The sequence below is a fragment of the Perissodus microlepis genome, chromosome 22 (assembly GCF_051167445.1).
Source record: "Perissodus microlepis isolate ML-2025 ecotype Zambia chromosome 22, ASM5116744v1, whole genome shotgun sequence".
Lineage (NCBI taxonomy): Eukaryota > Metazoa > Chordata > Actinopteri > Cichliformes > Cichlidae > Perissodus > Perissodus microlepis.
The window spans coordinates 21,732,244-21,748,652 of NC_140481.1; the positions used below are offsets into that span (position 1 = coordinate 21,732,244).

Genomic DNA, 16,409 nt, shown 5'->3' on the forward strand with positions numbered 1-16,409 from the left:
ACAAAACAAAACATGTATCACTCGGTTGTTCTTTCTGAGAGTAATCTGCAGGAATGTAAGGCACACGCAATTTGTAGTGAATGGGCTCAAACATGCAGAATCACTGGTCTGATCCTTCACAGGCAGGGACAGACGGAGCAGCTTCTCTGACCACACAGAGGGTGACAAACATTTGAGTCACCGCCAGATGCTGTTTGTTGTGCCGTTCATGTTACTGCACTCTGGTGGCGCTCCGAAGTACAGCAGGCTAACGTCCAGCCCTCTTTGTAACTGCTTGTCACCCTGTTGTCATTTTCTGTTATTCGTGCATGTACAGTGACATGGTGCTTCTCCCCCTTCTCCACCCTCTCCACCCCTCCCCGCACGCTTTCACTTGCATTACCTTTCTCATAAAAACATCTCTTTCTCCCCCCGTCTTTAATCTCACTCACATTACCACACATTACCCTCCTTTCTCCCTCCCATCCTGGTAATCTCCTTCCCCTTAGAAGACAGGAAGCTGTTTGTGGGCATGCTGGGAAAGCAGCAGACGGACACCGATGTGAGGAAAATGTTCGAGCCATTCGGCAGCATAGAGGAGTGCACGGTGCTCCGCGGGCCTGACGGTACCAGCAAAGGTAATAATGTGAAATCATTTCATGTGAAACACATCCAACATCAAGGCTGAACATTCCCTCCACAACATGCACAGTCCCAGAAGGATATCTGAATCTGGATTAGTTTTTTTTCTTCTTGGAAGCATTGTTATTTTATTCTTTTCACATTTGAGCAGCATATTTGAAAATATGACAGAAAATGTCCTGCATCACAGTACTCAAGAGTCCTTTCAGAAACTCCTGAACTAACTTCCAACGTCAATTACTTCATACTCTAGCCAAGGAACGGCTCTGGTAAAATATTCATGCAAATCTGCTCATATTTTTAGATTAATCCTTATAACAAGCAAACAAACAGGCAAACTAATGCAACCATGCACATTACATCCTTGGTGAAGATAACAGACAACCTATGCAAAGCTCTGATGGCTGACCGGCGCTCCTCAGCTAAACAGGTGGAAGTATAAAGTCCAGGAAGTCTAACTAAATATAAAATTATGGTGAGCAATGGCTACATGTTATTCTGCTTTTATTATACCACTCTTTGTCTCCATGGTTGTCCCTGCATCATTTAATATCTAGCGAGACTTCCTGGACTTTGTTTAGTTGATAAACGCCAGACGTATTACAGAAAAATACAGTATTATTCACAGAAACAACACATTAGCAGCAAAACATTCATCCATCTATGTTCATTAGGTAAAAACTGTTCTCTCCTCACATTTAAAGAGCTACAAATATGAATTTTGACTGTGTTTACTTTTAAACTCCCTGCTGGTCCTCCCCTGTCCACAAACTCTACTACTCTACTCTAAATAGTCTGAAACCTCATCGTTTAAACATTTAAATACTTAAATATTGCTTAAATGGATGCAATTAGCCGTGTCATATCATCTTATTTCTATTACCCCCGATGGCTTAGCTACTTAAAAACCTAAGCAATAATTCATATTTGTCCCACTGAATAAAATCATCAGCAGTAAGATGATTTTGCCAAGCTATGCCCTCCACAATTTACAAAAGCAGCCTTTAGTCGAGCATCCTTTAAAGCCACTGGTTGCAGCCAGATTCCCGGTCAGGACTGTAGAAGTGTGGACTGACTTTTTTTACCGTTTGTATTTAAATCCGAAGAATAAAGCTCGCAGCATGTTGCAACTCCACCGTATAAATGACTATTGTCAGTAACAACAATGCTAATGATATTTTCCATGTAAATCAAAGTCCGCGACAGTTCAAACACAGAGGTTTGACTTTTCTGCGTTTGCTGCACGAGGCACGACTAATAGTGCAGTAGGTTTTATTGGTCATAGCTAATGATGCGTTTGGTGGTTTACGGGCTGTGATTGATGAAGCAATGAATGTTCTGTGGACCATGCTTAATGGTGCCACGGTAACAGATGAAATGCTAGATGCAAGATGGCTTCTAATGTATATTTAAAGGGAAGCGTTTTTGTTATAGTGTGTGTAAGTGTGTGTATGTGTGAGAGAGGGGCTGTGCTTAATGATGTGTCATTTCATGTAGGGTGTGCATTTGTAAAGTTCCAGAGCAACGCAGAGGCCCAGGCCGCCATCAACGCTCTTCACGGAAGTCGTACTCTACCTGTAAGTCCACAAAATACACTCTTTCTGACACACATACACAAGCACACTCATGCTGCACATGCAGCATGGTTACACAAATTCAAATGAACCCAGCAGATGCACTCAGATGCTCCAAACCCAGTCATTTAGAGACTCACAGGGTGACTCAGCTAATGGTCACCACTTCTCCTTTCTGTCCCCCTCCTCCACACACACACTCACACACAATAGAGGACACACTTTGTAAAATGCGGTCATGATTTATCTCCGGAGGTCTTACTGCAGTGTGGCTTGATGTAGGGCGTCAAAATTAAAATAAAAACCTATTTGTTTATTTAGTTTATGTCAGTAATGGATCATAAAATGTGCTCATCTAAATCAGGACACTTTAAGCTAATAATAATACGAACGTAAGCCTTTATTAAACACATCCATCCAACACATCCAAGCAATTATTTTTCAGACCTTTTCTGGGTCTCTATGCTCAGACAAAAACTTCCTGTTTGTGAGAACCAGCCAATCAGAAAGTTGTCTAAAAGGAAGACTTAAGGACGACATAAATAAGGATTATTTTGGACTATGGATCATGCAAAGCTGGGTTCTGCACTGTGAAGCAAGTTCTTTTTTCTGATATCTGCATTCACTTTACCTCACCAATCACACAAAGGTGGTTATCAACTTCTAAGCTAACCCAGGCTTTCCCTGCGTGTTCTTGTGATAGAAGACCGACCAGCAGCCTCTGACCAATCACAATGATGGATACACGTACTGATTTCACAAAGGGAGATAAACCGCACTATGGGGAAAATATAAAGAGGTTAACGACACAATACAGAATGCTGCAGACAAATCAGCATCATAACTGTGTGTGAGAAGAAAAGAGCTGTCCAGTAATATAGTATTAAGTGTGCACTTTAAGCACTTTTAATCAGTAAGACTGGAAAAAATCTCCTGTATTAATAAAGTTTAGCTTGGAAAGAAAGCTGGCACAGATGGTGACTGTAAGTTTACAGACTTTTAAATATCACAACTCTTTCATGGGAGAATCTGATGGATTACAATCCAGTCATTCAGTATGTTGGATAAAGTTCTAAGTTCCCTGCTCATCACGGAAAGACAAAGAAAAACTTTAAACCCTCTGCAGGGGTTTGAGGTATCTTTCGGGGAAGACAAAGCTACTTTTCAGAGAATTGATTGATCAGTAGGTGGTGATTTCACACCTGTTCATCTCTGATCTGGAGGAGGTTAGGTTTGGCAGTAATAAGTTACCATGGCGATGCACCCCTGAAAAGAAGTGAACCGATTTTGCAGTACTGAAAACTCAGGCTTAACCCTGAAGTCACCCAGGTAAGATAAAATCTTGCTTCACAGTGCAGGTCTAGTAGATGTCAAGAATAAAAATATGAGCATAACAGCACTTTAAATATTTACACCGATGTACTTGTGTAAAGAATTAGGCAAATTACTGGATTTTAAATCTGTGTGATGTGTGGCAATGATGTCTGGTAGCTTTTTCTGGTAGCTTTTAGCCAGGCAGTTTAAGTTTAAGCATAAAAAAGGTCATTTCACTCATTTAGAGTACTGTCTCAGCTCCAACTCAGTCACTCCAAGGAGTGTTTTACCTTTATTTGAATCTGTAGAGGATCTAATTTGATGATTGTTATCATCGTTCTGCTGCATCGCAAAACTTTTAGCTGGACGGTCACCTAGGCACCATCGTGTAAGAGGCTTTAATAAACATGGGATTTCTATTTCCCCCTCGGTGATGGCGAGCTGTCAGGTTTCCCATCTCTTCACTGGTATTCATTATCCTCTCTTTAGGACATAAGTAGCGCTGGCTGCTCTTCAGAAACATTTCAAAGTTTTCTTTGTTAGTCCACAATAACATTTTGGAGTTTCTAAGTGGCAAACTCCAGTCATGGAGCCATGGGGTTGGGTTTTTTGGATGGGTTGAGGGGGGGGGGAGGCAGCAGCTTTCTCTGTGTAATGCTCCACGCAGCCATGCACTGTGAGGGAGAATGGGAAATGAACATAGAAGTTAAACAGCTCCAGTGACTCATTTAAGCCATCAGTTTCTTATTTTGGGCTTTTTTTTTTTACTTCAATGACTACTCTGGGTTTTTCCTTTGGAGTCATTTAGCTGTGCACCCGCAGGCCTGAGTCATCGGTTTGTCAAACTGTGGACTGATAAATGTCTGTTTTTGTTTTATTTTGTTTGTTTATTTTCTAAGTTTACCTTGCAGCCTTTTGCAGTTTTACTTGAATCAATCATTTCCGATCTTGTGTTTTCAGAGATCTATTTTTCAGATTAAAATGTTCACTTAGCTCTAACCTCCAATCTTATTTGATGATGGCACAAACCACTTTTGTCAGTGTCATTAGCCTTGAGCTCCACAAACATCCCTCAAGACACTACACTGAGTCTTTGAGTGATGCATTCATTGTGGAAAATGTATGTGTAAGGTAAAAATATTGGATTCTAACCAGTTTTGTTAGGATGCAGTAAGAAATGCTCAGAGTAGTGGTGGTAACAGTGGCAATCTTACCACTGTGCGTGTTTTAACCTCTTGCTGATGTTGAGCGTTGATGTTAAAAGCATCAGACAGATGGAGTTTTGATTTTTCTGCCTTTTCCTCCGCAGGGCGCCTCGTCCAGCTTGGTGGTAAAGTTTGCAGATTCTGAGAAAGAGCGAGGGCTCAGACGGATGCAGCAGGTGGCCTCCCAGCTTGGAGTCATCAGTCCCATGACCCTGCACCTCGGGGCCTACAACGCCTACACACAGGCCGTGAGGAAGACCCGCAGAAATACACATCTCACCCAAAACACACACTATCTGTCATGAGAGCACTACAACATGTTGCTGAAAATATTTATTTTCATCCCAAAATATCAAAAGTGAACTTTTTTTGTGTAATTTCTTTTAATGCTCTATCCTTTGCACTTTGTTTTCTCTATCTCGCTTTCTCATCATCGTCTTTGAGCTATTTTAGTGCGATGGAAGATATAGGCACAGAAATCATCCTTTAATCCCCCAAAAAAAACATAAAAGAAAAAGCTACTCGAGAGACGCTTGAGTTGTAATGTTCTATTCAAGCATTTTATACTCAAAATTTCAATCCAAAAGAGATGTCTCATATGATATTAAGATGATTATAATTGGGAGGGGGGGGAAATCTCAAATAACAATATAAAGTCATCGTCGCTAATTGACCATTTACTGCAAATGGTTTCAGATTTGCCTCATTTACAGTTGTTCAGATTATGATGTTTAACGAGGCCTCTCAAGACTTTTACTCATGATTGATGTGTTTGTAATTTAGTAAGAAAAAAGGTCACATAAAAACAAAATTTTAAAAAATGCTCAATGGAAGGGTAATTTAGAGAAATTGCAGGTAAAGCTCGAAGCTAGACAAAAACGAAGGCGGGGTTCAATAAAATGCTTTGTTTACAGCTCAGAGATGTGAATGAAGAAATGATCCAATCCACTGAATGTGTTTTGATTCCAAGCTTGTCAGTTTCTCTTATCGGGGCTGATGCGTATTTCTAACAGTTGCACGTTGCAAAGCGGTGACGTCAGACTCATGGCTTTTGCACGACTGAGTCAGATGCGTGCCTTCTGTTTCTACACGGTGTTCAGACTCAGAGATAATAAAGCAGCTCTCTCGATGCTGCCACAGTCTTCCCACACAGGAAACCGAATAGGGATCAGTAAGGGAATCGATAAGGAATCTGACCTATAAGCAGAATCAATAATGCCGCTGGGTATCGATAAAGTCTTGTCAATATGAATCCTTATTACAGCTAAGGTGAAGAGCACACAACGTGAACTAAAGACTAATTATTCCCATGATTTGATCGTAATGAGGGATTATAACCATCAGGAAGCGATTTTTCCCGATGAGTGAGGTCACTAAGCAGAGTGCTCTGCGGTGCTTAGATGTACCCATCAAACATATAGATTCATGTTTTCTGTTTTATTAAAGGGAAACATAAAACAACAAAAACAAGAGAGAAAAGGAAGAAACAAAGGGATTTAAGTAAGAACAGGGAATTTTCTTTTCTTTTTTTTTGTTCTCAATGACTGCTGGTGGAGTCAGGATGGGTCAGAGCACTGATACTTGGGAACGTTATAGTATATTTTCTTCCCCCTCTACAGCACCTATTTATTTCTGCGTCCTTTAAAGTAAGACTGTTGACTTAAGCCATCACATGGGAGGTCACCAGACTCTGGAACAACCCCCATCAGTCCCCCATCTGTCCCCCTTCTAGTCCCTTGGGATCCCCCAAAGCTATTGAAGGCTGGTCTGACTTAGTCTCACCAATGAGATCCATTTATTAGGTGAATTAGTTAGATAAATAAGTAATGGAGATAATAATTATCATCATTTAAAATAAATAAGTCAAAGAGAACCTATTATACTCATTTCCATCTTCACATTTTAATTCCTGGAGTTTATTACAGCAGCTTTGTGCTGCCTCTCCATTTCTCCTTTCTCTTGCATAAACAGTGTTAACTCTGATCTTTGAATCTTTTTTTTCAGTTAGATTGACTGTCCAAGTGATCACATGATTTGGGGCAGCAGGAACTTTTTTTGCTTTTCAAGATTGCTATAACCTTTTTTGACATCATATACAGCCGACAGTTGGAATAAAAGAATACAGAAAACAACAAATATAATGTGTCTACTGTTAAAAATGTTATTGCAGGCTCTGTGTTCTTGTAGGGTCTTTACCTTACAATATAAAACAGCTTGAGGCGAATGTTGTTGTGATTTGGTGCTTTATAAATAAAATTGAATGGAATTGAATTAAAAATATTAGCTTGCTTAGTTGAGCGTGTAGATTTTCAACGTAATGCCTACGGGGCAAATTGGAGTCCCTATTATAACTCGTTTTTCAATTCACTAAATAAAAGTGACCGATGTTGCAGATGCATCTATTAAAAGCAGTAAAACATGTTATTTTACTATCATATAGACAAGTGTACAGGGCAATAAACAAGCCTTTTGCCAAGCTGATGTAGTTGGTAATGTCAGTTAATTTGAAAATAATACAAACACTTCAGGAAAAGAAGAGTTATGGGCCTATTACTGCTTATTCATTTCATCTGATAAATATTATTGATTGTTAATTTGGTGACCTCTGCCCTCTGTCATTCTGCAGAAGTCCACGAGATGAAATGTTGAACATTTTGCTTCGTAGTAAATGAAAATAAATGTCTGTGTAATTTAGATTGATGTCAATATTAATAACAATAATAACAGTCAAATGTTAATAATAGTGAAAAACAGGAGAAAAAAATATACATCATCAATCATCAAATATTGCTTATTGTTTTCTTATTGAGGCTCGGGTCTGGAGATGTCACAGTAATATTAAACACATCAATTTTAGTGACTGAATCTCATTATTGGAGCACGTTGATGAGGGAAATCTGAACAACGTGAGTCATTTCTAATCTGCACAAATCGCTCACTAAATGTCTGATGACGAGCCTCTGCACAGCGTCTTCATGCTTTGAAAGTCTGCTGGTGTTTCTGTACTTTACAAGTCTGAGAATACACACTAATGGCCTCTGCGCAGCGAAACACGGACTCCGAACTTACTCTAAATGTCAGTTTTCCCGACTCCTGCTCCTCAATCCATCACAGCATCTCTCTCTCTGTCCTCCAGCTGATGCAGCAGCAGGCCTTGGTGGCGCAGTCGGCCTACCTCTCTCCTGTCGCCACCGTGGCTGCAGTTCAGATGCAGCAGCTCGCTGCCCTCAACCCCAGCAGCATCATTGCCACGCCGATTGCATCCATCACCCCGTCCTCAGGTAATGAGAGGCAGAGATGTCTGGCCTTGATTAGATTTCTGCCTGAAGTATGAGGGCGGATATACAAGGAGAGGTGGACCAGAGAGGACAAAATTACACACATCTATTCTGTATTTTTTTTCATTCTGTCTCAAAGTTAACTCTTACTTTTTAAGGTAAGATAGGAGTAGGAGGTGTATTTCACTTACTTATACAGTTTATATATAAACTGTATATTTAAAATAAAGGTGGAAATTGCCAGGATAAGTGAGCGATTCACCTGCTTTTGAAGCCAACCTTAAGTGGTCGTTAGATTCAAAATTTTCAACCCTTAAAGCTGCTGCGTGGTTTATTTAAGACTTCTGAAAACTGGTAACAGTCTGCTGGCTACGGTTCACTCTGTTTAAAGAATCGTTTCTATGTAACGATGATACAAAACCTCAAATCTGATTGAAAGTAACTAATCAGTCAAACAGCTGTCATTACATTTGCGTCAAAGGTTTCTATTGGTGCGTGAAAGTACGTGACATCACCACCCTCCTCTCACCCACTGAAACAATAGAGATCTTTCATGCACAGTAACCGCAAATCCACTTCCATAAAAGGTTGGGACACTGTGTAAAATGTAAATAAAGACAGAATGCAGTGATTTTCAAATCTCATAAACTCATATTTTATTTAGAGTAGAACAAATGAAATGTGTCAAATGTTTAAACTGTGCAAAAAGTGCAAATTCTAAGGAAAAAAAAAGCTCATTTTGAATTTGATGGCAGCAGGATGTCTCAAAAAAGTTGGGTCAAGGCCATGATTATAACTGTGTAGGATCCCCTCTTCTTTTAACAGCAGTCCGTAAACATCTGGGAGCTGAGCAGACCAGCTGTTGGACATTTGGAAGATGAATGCTGTCTCATTCTTGTGTGATGGAGGATTATAGCTGCTCAGCAGTCCAGTTTTCCATTTTAAATGAGCTTTGGCCCAGGGAAGATGAGTGTTTCTGGATCATGTTCACAACAAGCCTCTTCTTTGCATGATAGAGCTTTAACCTGTGTTCACAGACAATGATTTCTGGAAGTATTCCTGAGGCCGTGCTGTGATTTCCATGACAGAATCACTCCTTTTTTTAATGCAGTGCCAGAGTGCCCAAAGATCATGGGCATCCAGTGCTGATTTTTGTCCTTTGCACACAGAAATTTCTCCAGATTCCCAGACTCTTTGGATGATATAATGTACTGTAGATCATGAGATCTTCAGAGTCTTTGCAATTTTATGTTGAGGAACATTGTTCTGAGATTGTTCCTCAATTTGTAGACCTCTGTCAGTCCATCTCCTGAGAAACTTTGCCTACTAGCCTGTTGTGAAATGTTTCTTTTTAGTACAACTTACTTCTCCATCCTTTTGTTGCACCTGTTTTGTTAAGTTGCTGCCATTAAATTCAAAACAAAAATTCTTCTTAAAGTGGTTTTCTCAGTTCAAAAATGAGATGTTTTGTATGTTCCACTGCAAGTGATTTATGAGACTTGCAAATCATTGCATTCTGTTTTTATTTATATTTAACAGTGTCCAAACTGGGGGGGGGCACTGTGTTTCTAGGACCTATAAAATAGAAATTAATGCTGTTACTTTGAAATCATCTGCAGGTACCAGCACTCCACCCTCCATCGCAGCTACACCCGTTCCTGCTCTGCCTCCACCAATCGCAGTGAACAGCTACCCCTCTGTGCCAGCACCACCCAACGGCCAGCCAGCTACAGAAACCCTGTACACTAATGGGGTTCATGCCTATCAAGGTACAGGCATCGCATCCTACACAGATTATAGCTGTATCCTCAGATTCACAAACCTCTTGTGTAGCATTCATATAACATTAAATATATCAAATAACATTCCTGATTTTTTTTTTTTACTATGCTGTAAGTTGTTAACCACATGTTGGCTGTGTTACAGCTCAGAGTCCTGTGCTGGACCCCCTGCAGCAAGCTTATACAGGCATGCAGCACTATACAGGTGAGAATCAGGATTTACAGTGGCACGCATGTCCAATATAACTTAATAAATTCTTAATAAATAACCATGCATTTATAGAAATATATTTGTGGTAGATAAGTCCTTGTTTGTGTTAGAACAGGGACAATTACAAACTTTAAGTGATGTTGGACTCTGTTTAGTAGATTTAGATTTAAGTAAGAACCTTTTCAGGTTACGAATGCAAATTGCAAACTTACAATCAAATGCAGCTGCAGTACCTTTTGGATGTCAGAACTGCTGCATGTGCAAAGAAGAAACTCTCATTCAAAGTCAACACATGCACATATATTACAAAGTGTAAATAACCTCCAGCACTATAAAGTGAGTCACACATCACAAACTTTATGCAAAACATAGCCCAGTTTTAGCAAACCTGTAGGTGGGGGTGCAGCTCTGTCAGATGTTTTAAGTGAAAAATGATTAGTGTGCAGTGTTCTGCTTGCATCGCCACCGCTCTCGGCTCACCTGTTCCTCCTCTCCATCAGCCACCTACCCTGCTGCCTATGGCCTGGTGGGACAGCCGTTCCCTCACCAGCCCACGCTGGTGGCCCAGCAACCTCAGCAGCCACAGCAGCTGCAGCAAAGAGAAGGTAAACGCAAAATGGGGTTTTACATGATTGGCTAATTTACCACAAATCAAACAAGCTTTACATCACAGAAAACCACCAAAATGTTCTGCTGTTTAGGGAAATGTTGCCCAAATGTTATCAGCCATTTAAACCGGCCACTTTGTTAGGTACACCTTGCTAATGATGGCTTGGACCGTGTTTACCCTTCAAAGCTACCTTAATTCTTCATTTGATACAATCAGCAAGGTGCTAGAAAATATTCCTCAAATTTGTTTCATTATAGCATCACACAGTTGCAGATTTGTCAGCTCTACATCCATGATGAGTCTCCCATCCCAGACGCGCTCTATTGAACTGGGATCTGGCAGGTCATTTGAGTGCACTGAAGTCCACCCATTTTATAATTTGAGCTTTATAACTAGTGTGTGATCCTGCTAGAAGCAACCATTAGAAGATGGGTACACTGGAAACCTACCAACTGAAAGTTAGAGCAGAAATCAAGACTCATCAGGCAACCTTTATGTGGTACGGTTCACGCAGGCTCATTGGGGAAATTATTATATAAAATAATGATATATAATAAACTTTGAAAGCACATTGGTGTGTTGCAGCAAAAAATCTGATTTGTAAAGACTGCTCCTTAAATCTGTATGTTTTAATATGCACACAAAAAAGGATGACATAAACATTGCAGACAAAGTCTGTGTAGCTGGAGGTAGTTTGGCACAGAATTATATGAAAACAGAGGGAAAAAACTGCCATTTTCACTGACCGCTTAACCTGTGTGCGTCTCTATGGCTGCCCTGTCTTTGTGTACAGGTCCCGAGGGCTGTAACATCTTCATCTACCACCTGCCACAGGAGTTCACTGACTCTGAGATACTGCAGATGTTCTTGCCCTTTGGAAACGTCATCTCTGCAAAGGTCTTCGTCGACCGTGCCACCAATCAGAGTAAATGCTTTGGTGAGTCACTGTGACGGTCACAGGTGTCTCTTTCTTTCCTGCACAGAAAGAAATGCTGCTGTGATATAACACTACCTTTTATTTCTTTTTTCTTCTTAGGGTTTGTGAGTTTCGACAACCCATCCAGCGCCCAGACTGCCATCCAGGCAATGAACGGCTTCCAGATTGGCATGAAGAGACTGAAAGTGCAGCTTAAGAGGCCCAAGGATGCCAACAGGCCTTACTGAAGGAGGTGAGTTTCTTTATATCGACACATTTGAGGAGTTTTTTGGGGAGGAGGAAGCTCAGGGGAGGGATTGATAGACAGCTGGAACTGTGTGTGCAAGCTAAGGAGACAGAGTGGATGTAATTGGGGGGTAAATGGCTGTCTTTCATGTGGAACCGAAGAAGTCAATAACCCTACAGTAGATTAACTTTAATGAGGTGAAAGCACTAAGAATACCATCAGTCTGAAACAGGATCAGAAGATACCTTTTGTTGTGTAAAAGTGGCTTGTTCTGTTTTTTTGCTCACTCTGTATTGAGAAGTAGATTTTATTTTATTTTATTTATTTAGTTGGTTTTTTTTAATGGGTTCAAATGTTGTCTAACCAGTGTTCTGTCACAGGGTTGAATGCCTACTGCTGTCCCTCATTAATTTTTTTCTTTTTACTTTCATTTTATTGTTTTTGTGCTGTGCCATATGTGCCATTTTTCCTGAGAGAAAGAGAGAAAAAACAAACAAACAAAAAAACGCCACACCACTCTCAAGACTGTCCCGTCCATACATATATGGTGAAGACGTGCGTCGCTATGGGTACAGTTGCCTAGCAACCGCTAAAACCTACTACCTCCCCTTCCTTCTCACTGCGTTGTAAGTTAATTGGCCTGTGTTGGTTGGTTGGTTGGTTGGTTGCTGTGGCGATATTGCCTGTGATGGTTGCCATTAGCAGTTTGGTTTTTTATTTCTTTTTTGGGGGGGGTTTTGGGCCGTTGCCTTGATTCACCATGCTCAACTGCATGGCGGGTTACTGTGGCGACCATGAACTGTGTTTGGTGTGCTGTGAATTTCCTCTTTTATTATTTTATCCTGGTTTTAATCCTTGCAAACACTGATCAGTAATCGTCACTTACCTCAGCATCTGTAAGCAACTGATTATCATGACATGCTGTTTGCCTTTAAAGTCCTCTAAAAGCTTTAGTGCTAAGAGCTAAATTAGCTGGTTGACCATCAAATATGGATACACGAGACCTCTCCCGGACATCTCTTTGGTTTTGATTGGTTTCATTTTTGTCGTCTGTCATGATTATCATTCTTACATATCCCTTCTGTTTAATTGGATGGTGTGGTAGTTTTCGGTGAGTGCGAGGTTTTCGTTTTGTCGTGATTCAATTCCATGTGACTTTGTGCCTGAACTTTGTCCATGTTTATTTTATTTTTTTGTGAGGCTGAAAGAAAATATATACGTGCCCCTGTATATGGTTGACAGCAGAGTATTTATGTACGACTGACTGATCGTGTGTGAGATGAACACAGTGTTGTACGAGGTGCAATCATAAAGCTTATGAATCACAAACCATACCTAGATAAAATATGGCCAACCTGCTCTTCAAGGTCACTTCCTTGTGCACTTTTGCACATCTTTCATCTCCTGCTGTGCTAATTTGAAATTTCTCTCTGGAAGCATTTTTATTACCACTCTGTGTTGGCTTAATGTGTATTTTTAAGATGTGCTCCCTAAATCTGAGGAGCAGGGTGGCTAATGAATGCAAGGCCAAAACAATCTACCACATGGTGTATCTACCACACAATGACGGCCGCCCCTCTCCCCAAATTTAGGACATGGCCTTTAATGTTCTCCCACAGATGCCTCAGAATGTTACAGTTAAACTGTCCTGTCAGTTTCATCATTGGATACAAATTAACAGAGCCTAATCTCACAAAACAAGAAGCACACTCCCTTCTCCACACCTTACCTGATGCAGGTTTGGAAAATGTGGAAACTGCAGTGGATCCGACAACCCTCTAATCATCAGTGATGATCGTCCACAGGATATTCGGTCAAACCTGACACTGAAAATGATTGAGCAACTCTAATGCCCATTGCGATCTAGAAAGGTCAGCAGAGCTAGAAGAGATCCAGAGCTCACTCGGGTGACCCTGAAGAGGCCAAACTTAAATCTGAATTATTGAAGCCCTCGATGGCAGCATCCTAAAACTTTGTGATCACATCTCGTGTTAGCGCGAGTGTTTTTGTGTTGAGTAAAATCTGAAAATTGTTGGTGTGTGTGTGTGTATGTGTGTGTGTGTGTGTGTGTGTCAAATGAGACACTAACTAGGAGGTTTTGGGTAAAGCTGTTTTGTTCCTGTGACACGTGCTGCTGGCTGAGGAACTACATTCCTCTGTAGGAATTCTGGGACTCCAAAAGCTAAGAAGAAATAACCATAAATAATCATACGGTTGAAATAATAACACCCCCCCCCCCCAAAAAAAAAAAAAAAAAAAATGTCCACCTGTTATCCAAACCAAAACAACAACCAGAGCATCTGCAGGTCATAAAGTCAAAAGTAAGAAAAAAAAATAATTTATCGTGTTGTAAAAAGTCTGAAACTGCTGAAAAATCCGAAAGGGAATTTTCAGGAGAGTTAAAAAAAATGTTGCTTACAGAATTTTTCTAGTCCCCAGAAACAATCAGTAAATTTTAATTAATTTTTATTCCACTCCATTTAAAAAAAAAAAAATCACTTTAAACAGCCATTGACACAGTTTCCGCTTCTTCCCCTCTAATCCTCTGCACTGTCTTTGTGTTTTTAATAGCTACAATGTATCAAATGTAAAACACCCCACAGTATTTGTGCACAGTTTTATACATACTTCACTTAAATTCACTGACGTAGTTAATATCTTTGAAATTCTGCTGTATTTAATTAGAGCTAGGCTTCACACAGCCTTTATGATTGAGAGCAGGAGACTCATATTCATTCATGTACTGCCCTACTGCACAATTTGTCTCAAATTTAGATAAACGAAGCATAAAGGAAAAGGTCTCAGAAGATAATAAATAGATTCTCATACCTGCAGATGTTGTGTTTGCAGCAGTTTGCTTAGAAAATATGAATTTGTGATGCAAAAATGAATTTTCCTGAGAAACTGCAGTTTAATTAAATACTTCTTTTGTGAATGCCCCTCTGAAGAAATATATATCTTATTTGTTTTATCTAAAATTTAAAGAGTTGATCCCCACCAGAATTCTTACTGTGCATGTTCTGAATTAAGTTGCCTGCAATAAAAGACGACAGACAATTTTCTAAGAGCGTGCATACACTTGCGGCAGTGTGACTGTCCCTATTCCAGCTGCATGGACACTAGTTGATTACTCAGACTCCCCCTGAGGCATCAGTGCAAGCAGTGTGTAATGCAGACACCACTTCCAAAGTCTTAAACTTCTGTGTTTGATTTCTGTGATTTGATCTAAAAATAATACTCATACTTTGGTTTGTTTTTTCCCTCTTTCCTTTTCTTCTTCCTCTGTTCCTTCTTCACCTCCCAGGAAAGTGTTCAATCAAGAAAAACCACTTGGGATGTCCCAGCCTTTTTTGGTTGTTTGACCAACCGTATAGCACAGGAGCAACACTTCACATAAAGCAGTATCACGTGTATGCGCTTTACAAAAACAAACAGCAGCAGCAGCAGCAGTAATATCAGCAACAAACGCATTGACTGAATCAGCATCCGCAATATGAGAAGTGCTCCCGAGTTCCTATCATTCCACAGCTGGATTCATTTATATATGTACATATCTATTGTTGGCAACAAGATATACATGTTAAGAAAAAGCATATCACTGATGTTATTCTACTGAACAGGGTTCTACTGTATAGTGTGATTTGTGGTCTGCGGCGTTAACAGAAGGCCAGTCTACAGTCGGAGGCAAAAGAAAATACTACTCTGTATGATTACCATTGGTAATATTGTTATGTAGAGTTAGTTTTATTATTTATATGTAAATTTAAAAACAATGGGGGTACTTAAGCTGGAAGAGAAATGGATTTCCTCTCACTGTAAATACTTTGGTTTAAAAAAAAAAAAAAAGGAGGACTCTAAAACTTCACCAGTTAACATTCTCTGCTGCCACAACTTTTAAAAATTAACAAAGCGGAAGGAAGGGCTGGGAATTTTTCTATCTTGATTTTTTACGTTTTAATTTATTTGGTAATCAATTTGACGGCGGGGGACATGTGACAATTTCTTTTTTAATTTAAGAAGAAGAAGAAGAAGAAAGAAGAAAAAAAAAAACAGGATTCCTGTGGTCTTCATGATGATGAACACTACTGCTATTACAGAGTTTTTAATTACATAAATGTACCTATGGAAGTGGAAAAAAAACGTTTCTTTATTTATTCTCTACAATCGCTGTTTTAAAACATATGTCTTTAAAAGAAAATAAAGTACAATTTAGAAGAAATGTCACAGTGTGAGCTCTTTTTTTCCCTTTTTTCCCCTGTGAGACTAATCAAATCAAGTTTGGGCGTATGATTGTGAATGGGTTATTCTGGGAGGTTTGCTGCTCTCTAAAGGCCTAAAGAAGAATTGAAAGTGAAAAATATCTGTAATCCTCCAGAGGTTTGGTGGCTCCACTGTGGACCTAACTGACTGAAAACTACTCAAAGGAAGTTTTCCATTCATTTAATTTCCTTGTAGGGCTGCTTGAATGGACCGTCACTGGTAAATGAAGCACATTTATATACATGATTAACATAATGCCCAGAGTTAATGCACATAATTTTGTCGGGCCTCTTTTGGCAGCGTGATTTCTGATGACTGTGCATGCATAAATATTCAGCTCAGTTATGAAGGCAAGGGAGGAGGCTGAGGTGTGTGTTTAACCACAGCTGGGG

General features: G+C 39.9%; 1 protein-coding gene across 2 annotated transcripts in view; it reads left to right on the forward strand.

The window, feature by feature from the left end:
* celf3a (cugbp, Elav-like family member 3a) overlaps positions 1 to 15,976 on the forward strand; it is a 36,370-nt gene extending 20,394 nt beyond the window's left edge. The window contains exons 5-14 of one of the 2 annotated variants that reach the window (XM_084920326.1): positions 489 to 617; positions 2,119 to 2,198; positions 4,819 to 4,962; positions 7,851 to 7,995; positions 9,612 to 9,761; positions 9,919 to 9,978; positions 10,485 to 10,589; positions 11,388 to 11,531; positions 11,631 to 11,763; positions 15,062 to 15,976. In XM_084920326.1, coding sequence (XP_084776452.1) covers positions 489 to 617; positions 2,119 to 2,198; positions 4,819 to 4,962; positions 7,851 to 7,995; positions 9,612 to 9,761; positions 9,919 to 9,978; positions 10,485 to 10,589; positions 11,388 to 11,531; positions 11,631 to 11,758 — 1,085 coding nt within the window. In that variant the 3' untranslated portion in view covers positions 11,759 to 11,763; positions 15,062 to 15,976. The remainder of the gene's footprint in view (positions 1 to 488; positions 618 to 2,118; positions 2,199 to 4,818; positions 4,963 to 7,850; positions 7,996 to 9,611; positions 9,762 to 9,918; positions 9,979 to 10,484; positions 10,590 to 11,387; positions 11,532 to 11,630; positions 11,764 to 15,061) is intronic. The other variant, XM_084920327.1, reaches the window with a different exon arrangement.
* The last annotated feature ends 433 nt before the right edge of the window (positions 15,977 to 16,409 follow it).